This window comes from Cebus imitator, unplaced genomic scaffold (assembly GCF_001604975.1).
Source record: "Cebus imitator isolate Cc_AM_T3 unplaced genomic scaffold, Cebus_imitator-1.0 Scaffold211, whole genome shotgun sequence".
Classification (NCBI taxonomy): domain Eukaryota; kingdom Metazoa; phylum Chordata; class Mammalia; order Primates; family Cebidae; genus Cebus; species Cebus imitator.
The window spans coordinates 170383-180842 of NW_016107526.1; the positions used below are offsets into that span (position 1 = coordinate 170383).

Below are 10460 nucleotides of genomic sequence, written 5' to 3' on the forward strand. Positions count from 1 at the left end.
GGGGTTTCACCATGTTGACCAGGATGGTCTTGATCTCTTGACCTTGTGATCCACCCACCTCGGCCTCCCAAAGTGCTGGGATTACAGGCTTGAGCCACCGCGCCCGGCCTCAACAGTTTTTTTTAAGATCTACTTGATTACTTATATTAGGTTGAAAACTCTAGGCAAACACATATATGCACATAAGCATTGATGTATATATCCAGTTTCCAATTTTTAAATTTTAAATTGTGTATTTGTAGTTATTGTTACAGGGAGACTAACAACGACTAGGGAAGGCCGGCGCGGTGGTTCAGGTCTGTAATCCCAGCACTCTGGAAGGCTGAGGCAGGTGGATCACCTGAGGCCAGCAGTTTAAGACCAGCCTGTCCAATACAGATATAGTGAAACCCTCGTCTCTACCAAAAATACAAAAATTAGCTGGGCATGTTGGCGCGGGCCTGTAATCCCAGCTACTCGGGAGACTGAGGCAGGAGAATCGCTTGAGCCCAGGAGGCGGAGATCGCAATGAGCCGAGATCGTGCCACTGTACTCCATCCAGCCTGTGTGACAGACTCCCTCTCAAAAAATAAATAAATAAATAAATAAATAAACCAATGACTAGGGAAAGCGTTGTTTCCTACATATCAAACCCCACTACTACCCCAGCAAGAGTTAGACATTTGGAGGTTTTTACACGGTGCTATAGTTTCCAGGGCCCTGTCCACATGGCCTTCCTGCTCTTCTAGGATGGAGTCTCACTCTCCACATTGCTGATGTGGTCAGACTAGTCAAATGACTGCAAAGAGACACATTCCCTAGTCAACTTTATGTGCCTGCCTTCTGCCCTTGAGTCACAGTTGTTGGCCTTTACAGGTCAAGACAACTAAGTTTTGAACCCTCAGCAGAAACAGGACACCAGCATCTGATGTCTCATAACCTGAACAGTTAAGGACGCCCCACCACAGAGTTTCTTTCCGAATGTGATGAACCATAAGGCAAGACTACAAAGGGACGGATCTTCACTTCGATTTAGGGTAGGTGACGCCTCGAGTGTTTCTTCCCTTCCGGCGTAACTGGATGGGAAACCTGAACCAAGTGTGCTTGGGAGGGCTGCTTGGTCACCTACCTGTAAGCGGAAACAGGGGGTGCCAATGAAAACACCGAGCCCGTTCTGTCTACCAAGGACGACCCTTGAATTCGCATCCCTCAGCCCGCTGGAAAGCCCTGAAACCACCGGGCCCTTAACCCATTTGGGCAACAGCGCCAATTCACGGGAGCCAGAAGGCAAAACGGCTCAGCGCGACGCTTCCCGCGTCTTCTAAGGCCGCAGGCTGAAATTAAACGCGACGCCGGCTAGTTGGGGGCCGGGCCGGACCGAGCGCTCACGGCTCCCGCGGTCCCAGTAGCCGAGGCCGCCGCCCGCCCCGCTGGGGAGCTGGGCGGGGCCGCCTAGAGGCAGCCGGCTAAGGCCAGCCGAAGAGGAAGAGACGCCAGAGGTGCGCTCTGCGCAGACGCGAGGCGCCCCGCCTCCCCAGCGTCGGCTCCCGGGCGGGCGGCGCGGGCCCTCCCACTCTACCCCGCGCCGCCTCACGGCCCCGGCCCTCACTTCACCCTGACGCCCCAGCGTGCGTGTCCTCCTGCCGACCTGCAGGCTCGGGGCCTCCGCCTGCTTCCCCACAGCTGCTCCTCGCGGCCCCGCTCCGGTTCACGCTGTCGCCCGGGCCAGCGCGGCCGCGGGCAACCGCTCCCCCTCCCACACCTACCCCGCCCCCTCCCCGCCTTTTCCGCCCTCCGGTCCCCCTCCCTCGGCCCGCTGCCGCTGCTCCAGATGAGGTGATGGCAACGGCCAACTTCGGCAAGATCCAGATCGGGATTTACGTGGAGATCAAGCGCAGCGATGGTGAGCTGCCCCGCTGGCACGCTTGGCCCAGTGTTCGGTGTGCACGGAGGGGACGCTGGCGCCGGCCGCCTCATTGATTGCTTCGCCGGGCTGTGGGGGCGGGAAGGCGGCGGCCGCGGCGCTTTTGTGTGTGGCGTGTGTGCCAGTGAGGCCAGCGTGGGGTCCACTGGGCGCCGCTGCAGTGCTGGGGGCCGGGCCGTGGGGGAGGGAAGCCGGATGGGGAAAGGGCCCGGGTGTCCGGGGGGTCCCAGGGCGAGGGCCTTTTGCTCCTCCCCCCGCAATGTCCAGTCCCCCCGGGGACACCAGCCCGGGAGGGAGTAGGCTTCGTTAGAGATCGCCCTGCCTCGCGCTTCCTCCCGGTCTTCGGATATTACCGGCCTGGCCTCTGACGGGGATGGGGGTGGGGGAGCGGGAAGACCAGCGTTTTCACATTTACAGAACTGACTGCTGGTCGGAGGTCGAGATGGGGGGAAAAGAGCCAATCCTGTCGCCTTAAACTGCTATCTGGTTGTCAGGCCTCCCCGGCTTTCGTCCTCGACCATGCTGCTTTCTTTTTTGCCACTTCCTTGGTAGAAAGATGTGGAGAATATCGCGTTGAGCCATGAATAAGGGTGGGGGAGCCATGGGAAGAAATATTCCATGGGCTTCTCCAAGGTGATGAGACTATTAAGGGAAGGATAGGGGATGGGCAGAGTCAATGCGAGGCACTGCTGAGAGGGTGGGGGTGGGCGACCGGATGTTGATATTTTCACACCCTCGGGAGAGGTAACTGAGACAAGTGTAAGGCGAGGTGAAGACACACGCTTTTTTTTTTTTTTTTTTTAAAGAGCCTTAGGCTTATGTATCTTTCTGTAGGTTTCTTTTGGTGACAGTGTTTTATGTCACTAGCTTGGGGTGTGCAGTGAGATACACCAGCCAGACTGGAAATAATTCATGTTGTAAAGGAATAAGTATACGGAGTGAGATAAGTAAGATCATTCTTTTGGTACCAATATTGAAAGAACTAGAGATGTGTGATAATCTCGAGTTGAGCAGTGTTCCTGACCCCATCTTTCTTATACTAATTCCTTATTCCTTTTTTTTTTTTTTTTTTTTTTTTTTTTTTTTTTTTTTTTTTTTTTTTTTTTTTTTTTTTTTTTTTTGAGACAGAGTTTCACTCTTTGCCCAGGCTGGAGTGCAGTGGTGCAATCTCGGCTCACGGCAACCTCTGCCTCCCGGGTTCAAGCGAATCTCCTGCCTCAGCCTCCCGAGTAGCCGGGATTATAGGCGCCCACCACCACACCCGGCTAAATTTTTGTATTTTTAGTAGAGATGGGGTTTCACCATGTTGACCAGGCTCGTCTCGAACTCCTGACCTCCGCTGATCCACCCGCCTCAGTCTCTGAAAGTGCTGAGGTTACAGGCATGAGTCACCGCGCCTGACCTGGATTCCTTTTATGTGTGGCCTGTTTATTAGCCTTTAGCCTAGGAACTTGGCTCTCATGTCCGCATCCCCCAACCTCTTGGATTCTTCCAGGTTTGACCAAGTTACCTGAAGCTGGGTTGACTTTCATGTTGTCTTTATGATATATTGTAAGACCCTATATAGCTAATGATCTTTTTCCTCGATTATATTTGAGGTAATTTGTGGTAACAACTGGAACCATCATTATCCTGTATATGAAAAGATAAATTATACTGCTTAGAGCTTTAGAAGTTACCGATAACACTGATGGGAAAGAGATAGCTTCTTTACTTGGGTTGAAGTTTCTTTTATATTTTCTCTTCAAATTATTTTCTTGAAAGGGTACTATTATTGTCATTTTATTAAGGTAAACATGGATTCACAGTATATCAGCAAAAGTAGGATTTACATACTATTTTGAAGATTCTGGGTGCACACCAACCCCTCTTTGGGGTATACACCCAAAGGAGAGGAAATCATCAGGTTGTGGAGATTACCTGCACTCTCACATTCATTGCGGCGTTATTCACAATAGCCAAGATAGGAAAACAACCTAAATGTCCAAGATGGATTATGAATGGCTAAAGAAATTGTTGTGTATGTGTGTATATGTTTGTCTGTATATAGACAACATACAATGGTACATTATTTGGCCTTAAAAAAGGAGATCTTGCCATTTACCACAACGTAGATAGACTTGAAGGACATTATGTTAAATGAGATAAGCTATACATACTGCATAATCTTACGTGTATGTAGAATTTTTTTTTTTTTTTTTTGAGACGGAGTTTCGCTCTTGTTACCCAGGCTGGAGTGCAATGGCACGATCTCGGCTCACCGCAGCCTCCGCCTCCCGGGTTCAGGCAATTCTCCTGCCTCAGCCTCCTGAGTCGCTGGGATTACAGGCACGCGCCACCATGCCCAGCTAATTTTTTGTATTTTTAGTAGAGATGGGGTTTCACCATGTTGACCAGGATGGTCTCAATCTCTTGACCTCGTGATCCACCCGCCTCGGCCTCCCACAGTGCTGGGATTACAGGCTTGAACCACCGCGCCCGGCCTTTTTTTTTTTTTTTTTTTTTTGAGACGGAGTCTTGTTCTGTTGCCCAGCTGGAGTGCAGTGGCACAATCTCGGCTCACTGCAACCTTTGCTCACTGTAACCTTCGCCGCCCAGGTTCAATCAAGCCAGTTCCCCTGCCTCAGCCTCCCCAGTAGCTGGGACTACAGGTGCGCGCTACCATGCCCAGCTAATTTTTGTGTTAGGGACAGGGTTTCACCATGTTAGCCAGGATAGTCTCAATCTCCTGACCTCCGTGATCCACCCTCCTGGGCCTCTGAAGAGTATTTCTTGAAGCAGCTAAAATACACAGAATGAAACAATGGTTACCACTGTTGGTGGGGGGACGAAGAGGAAATGGGGGGATGTAGGTCAGGGATACAAAATAGCAGATATGTAGGATGAACAAGTTTAGAGATACAGGGAGACCAAAGTTAGTAAAATTGTGTTAGAGATTTTTGTTAAATAAGTAGATTTTAGCAGCTCTTGTTAAAAAATAATTATGTGAAATGATGGCTATGTTAATCTGCTTCACCATTTTGCTATCTATATTCCACAGCATCATGTTGTAAACCTCAAATATGGCCAATGAAATTTAGTTTTAAAAAAATTAGGGTGCAATAAAATGTGTACATTCTTTACACTCTTATAAGTCTTTATGAGTATAGGTGTTAACTTTGAAATCTTATCAGAAAAAGTATATGACATTTGATAGATTATACATTTGAATTTTTATGGAGCATATTTTATTTAAATTTATTGAATTTGAAGCAGTTTGGGTTCTTTTCAGCCTTCACCTTCAGCCTATACCAGAAATTCCCAGACATAAAAGAGCTTTGTGTTCTTACATAAGTTCTACTAATCTAAAACCATGTTTAAAAAGCAGTTTGCCTGTGAGAAACTATGGAAGTCATTACAGTGTGTTGCTGTCCTAAACCTGTGGTCATGTACCTTTTTACGTGCCTCAGATGCATGTTGGAGTTGTGGTGGAAGATTAGTAGGGAACTTGGAAAGAAGGGAAGGATCATTTGCGTTGGACAGTAGTGTTCCACAGTAGAAATTGATGTCTGGGAGAATGCCCCTCAAGCTTTCCCTTTTACACTTTAAAGAAGCTTTGGTTCTTCTCACTTTCATATTGATCTATATTAGATACAACATTAGTGGTTATTATAACAAAAATAAACTTTGCAGTTGGATGAACACTAATATCTGAGACAGTAGAAATGACATGAGTGAAGAAAGGCTGCTTCAGACCATTATTAATTGGTGACTTGATGTTTTTCTCTTTGCTTGCTGATGGTGATCCTTGTCCCTATTTCAGGCCATGCTTTTCCCATTAGCGATGCTCTTCTACTGATAAACATATTCCAAGGGCAGACTGGTACACTAAAATGGGCTTATTCTTATCTTTCAAGACCGTGATTAAAACTGTCCTAATGAGTCTTCACTGATTACTAAAACCAGATGGCCAGTCAGCATCTGAATTTCTAAATCATTCTGTATTATTCATGAGACAGCACATTCCCTTAAATATTAATGTTTGGGTCTATAACTCTTTTTTCACTCCTCTTACCTCATATCTATGGGTACATACTCTTAATATTATGTTTTTAAACTGCACTGGGTAATGGGGGGTGTGGAGGATGCAATGGAGGGATATCGGGCCACCCAGACCCGCTTAAAGCAGAGCCAGTGTGTTACAGGATTAAAATACTAATAACTCTTTTTTTTTTTTTTTTTTTTTGACATGGAGTCTCACTCTGTCACCCACCCAGACTGGAGTGCAGTAGTGCGATGTCCGCTCACTGCAACTTCTGCCTCCTGGGTTCAAGCAATTCTTGTGCCTCAGCCTCCCAAGTAGCTGGGACTACAGGTGTGTGCTACCATGCCTGGTTAATTTTTGTATATTTAGAAGTGACAGGCTTTTGCCATGTTGGTCATGCTGATCTCACTCCTGACCTCAAGTGATCTCCCACCCTCACCTCCCAGAGTACTGGGATTACAGGTGTGAGCTACTGTGCCCAGCCTTTAATGACTCTTAAATTCCCTAAATGCATCTGTGTATCGTTACCCCACACCCACCCCGGGATGCCTAGCAAAGTTCCTTGCTCATCGTTTTTGAAAATATCATACATTATTGGATTTTTTGTTTTCAAACATTTTAATTAATCATTCACATGACATGCTGGCTGGAAGTGAAACCTTCCATCTATGGTCCTCTGTACTGCTACCTCCCTACTCTGGCCCTCTACTTTCCACTGGCCTCTTAGTCAGGATCTACATAGTTGATTGAAATTGAGTGATCTGCTAAGGTTAATCTGACTTTTCTGGTATTCTAAGGTTATAAATGACAGGGTTTAGGCTTGGACCTCTAAGATTGTTCCCTGCCACAGGAGATAACCTGGTATGAAATTGGATGGGTATATTTTCTTGCATGTATATTCCTGTTTTTCTGATTCAATTCCTTTCCCTTTTTAGAACCCACTGACTCTTTAAAAAGCCTACAATCTTTCTGTCGTGTAGCTAGTTTTCTCTTTTTTTTTTTTTTTTTAGCTGTCCTTTTAACAGTTCTATAGTAGCTGTGACTACCCTTTGAGGACTAGGGGAGAAATGAAAAATGTTGAATATTTGGAAGCTGCAGCTAATACAGGATTGTTCTTTGAGGGTTCTCTTAGTCACATTACTGTGACTATATTACTATATGTGATCTGAAGAGAATCATAGAATATTTCCACCAGAAAGGTTCTTGGAGATAAACTAGTTCTCTTTATAAATGTGGAGTCCCAGGTCACCATAAGTGACTTGTCTAGATTCGTACAACTTGTCAGTGGCAGCCAGAAACCTGTCATGCTCAGCATAGAAATCAGATTATCAAGAACTATGACAGTTAAGGAGGAATTCTCTGTTATTTTGGAACCATATACAGCTTTCTACAGCCCAGTCAAGATGTAGGAAATTACTTCTTACTTGGGAAAAAGGCACCAGCGAGCAGTGTTACAGAGCTTAATTGGAATGTTCTTGGTAAGAAGTGATGTCACTTGTAGAGTACACAAAACCTAAAATTGCAGGAGGAAAATCTTGTTTCTTAGTTAAGTGTAGGTGTAAAGAGTACCTTTTAACATCAGAAATCAAAAGAAAATTGAAGTTTTCAGAGGACCATTGGGACTTTTGGAGTTCAGGGCAGGCAAAGAAAATCTTTAGAAAAGGTTTTAAGCAGGCTAATGTTTAGGTGCTTTGCCACATTTTTCTTCTGCTACTTCATCTTTACACGTCATTAGATAGGCTTCTGGAGAATAGAATGTGTAAATTTAAGTAATAAAGATGAACCATTTAGCAATACAGTTGCTCTTTAGGTACAATTATGTGATGGATTATGGGGGTGGGATGGAATAGGGGAATTTGTGGCCTCATAGTTCCGTTTTGCATGGGGCCTGGGACAGTAATGTTTCTGCATATGTATTAGGCCTTAATAGTTTTCCAAGTGCTTCAAGACAGGTTAGCTAATTGGATCTTCATAGAAACTCTATGAGGTAAGCAGGGTAAGAAGAAGGCAGATTATTGATTTATAGGTGAAGAATCTGAGGTTGGATTATTTGCCAAGATCACATGGTTTTAATAAGGGGCATATTCTGGGCCAGAGCCTAAATCCCTTCACTCCCAGCTTTCTAAGTACTGGTAGATGTTTGCTGATGATGGTGTGAAGTTGTATAATTTAGTGTTTTTTTGAAACATACAAACCCCTGTAGTAAAATTCTTTCCACTGCTACCAAAGAAGCTCAAAAAGCTTAAAATAGTCACCTACTTATTGCTTCCAAAAGTACCACAGAAAGCCAGGAATCTGTATTCATTGCCTAGCCACTTGATTCAATGACAAAGATTTTGAAACTCTGGGGAAAAGCTTTGTGTCAACTTGTTTTATGTGTCATGATTGTTAAAATGCTAGAGAAAATAGCAAAAGGCCAGTTAAATCTGTGTCTGCTCAAATAAGACACGGGGCAAGAGTGGAAAATCAGAACAAGATTCCTTGAGAGATCATCTAGACCCTGTTCTTTCTAGTCACAAGTGTGGTTGTGATTAATATGACATTAATCTTTTGCATAATTTCATTCTTGGATTCAGCCATCTGCTTTAATTTTAACACCTCTGTTTGTAACCTATAATAATTTTATGATGTTTGTTTTGAGGTTATGATTCTTAGCTTAAGAATAGATATAATTTTTAAACCTTGGATAAAACTAATTTTCATTCTTCTGGTTCAATTGTGGAACAAATACGGGTTAAGTTGCCTTCCAGCTCTTTTAGCTAAAGTAGTATTAGTAGTATTACAGTGCTAAGTGAAAACAGACGTTAGAATTTCACCATATTAAACCATCTCCCAAGAGTAATGCAAGGGAGGAAAGGGTTCCTTTTAAAAATCATGCTTCTAGGCTGAGCATGGTAGTTTATGCCTGTAATCTCAGCACTTTGGGAAGCCAAAGCAGGACAATTGCTTGAGCCCATGAGTTTGAGGTTACAGTGAGCTGTGATCTCATTACCTGCTACAGTACTGAAAGTTTAGATGGTCATTCCCTGGAGCATGTGATATTTTGGAGTATAGACCTTAAGTGATTATGGCATATCAAAATAATGTGATCTTATATTTCTTTATTTTCTTATTGCATATTTCATTAAATACACTTCTGTTAACAGCCTGCTATGTATATCAGGCATTCTGATAGGTGTTGGAAGTACAAAAAAAGAATAAAGCAAAAATAGTTCTGCCCTTACAAACAAGTAAATAAATGATTCATCTCTTGTGTGATTAGTACTGATACAAGTATGCCATTTTGTGTGTACATCATTACTACTTTCCTTTTTAAGATTAGGCTTTTTAGGTAGGCTCTTGAAGTTATAGACCTTCTAGATGGAAAATACATGTCATATATGCCATCTCTCCCCCTCTATGGCCAATATCCATGATCCCTCATAACATGATTTCCTGATTAATTTAGCCTCAGAGTTCTTAAAACAGCATTATCAGTCTTGATAGCTCTTGTCAGACAGTTGAAATTGGCTTCTTTATTATTAGCCTATTTTCTATCTTCTGGTACCTATTTGAGTTATAAGTTTATAACTTTTAAATTGTTTTGGTATCAAAAGAAATGTTTTTTGGGTGGTTTTCCTCTGTCACCCAGGCTGTAGTTCAGTGGCATGATCTTAGCTCACCGCAGCCTCTAACTCCTGGACTCAAGCAATTCTCACATCTTAACTTCCCAGTTAGCTAGGACTACAGGTAAGCACAACCATGATGCCTGGCTAATTTTTGTGTTGTTAGTAGAGATGGGGTCTTGCTATGTTGACTAGGCTGGTCTTGAACTCTTGGCCTCAAGCAGTTCTCCCTCCTTGGCTTCCCAAAGTAATGGGATTACAGGTGTGAGCCACCATACCTGGCCAGGTTTGTTCAATTTTCAGTTGTTGGCAGACCACTACCTGACAGCAGGTTTTTCTCTAGATATTCTGGGTTGGGGTACTGTAAACAGAGACTGGCTGGGTGTGGTATCTCATGCCTGTAATTCCAGCACTTTGGGAGGCTTAGATGGGAGGATTGCTTGAAGCCAGGAGTTGGAGACCAGCCTGGGCAACATGACAAGGTTCTATTTCTACAAAAAATAAAATCAGCCAGGCCTAGTAGCATGTGACTGTAGCCCCAGGTACTCAGGAAGATGAGGTGGGAGAATTGGTTGAGCCCAGGAGTTGGAGGCTACGGTGAGCTCTGATCACACCACTGCACTCCAACCTGGGTGACAGAACAAGTCACTGTCTTAAAACAGACACCAAGGAAGCAGAACATAAAAACAGTAGATCCAGCTACTGGTGGTTATGTGTAATTTGGTTATAACCTCCTTATACATTATGGCCAAGGAACTGTAAGTATCAGGTTCCTCCCAAAAGTATATTTTATTTACTTTTGAAGACTTTTTCTCCAGGTTTTGGCATGAATTTTGACCAAATTTTACCTAAAGGAAAGACAGGATCAGTAGAGGACAAACTTGTAAAATTTGCTAAGTGTCTTCACTGTGCTAAGAATGAACTTTTT

General features: G+C 44.2%; 1 protein-coding gene across 1 annotated transcript in view; it reads left to right on the plus strand.

Moving 5' to 3' along the window:
- Positions 1-1512: 1512 nt before the first annotated feature.
- The window catches only part of KIF2A (kinesin family member 2A), an 83214-nt gene continuing 74266 nt past the window's right edge, over positions 1513-10460 (plus strand). The window contains exon 1 of the mRNA XM_037745743.1: positions 1513-1882. Within this exon, the coding sequence (XP_037601671.1) occupies positions 1819-1882 (64 nt within the window). The 5' untranslated portion in view covers positions 1513-1818. The remainder of the gene's footprint in view (positions 1883-10460) is intronic.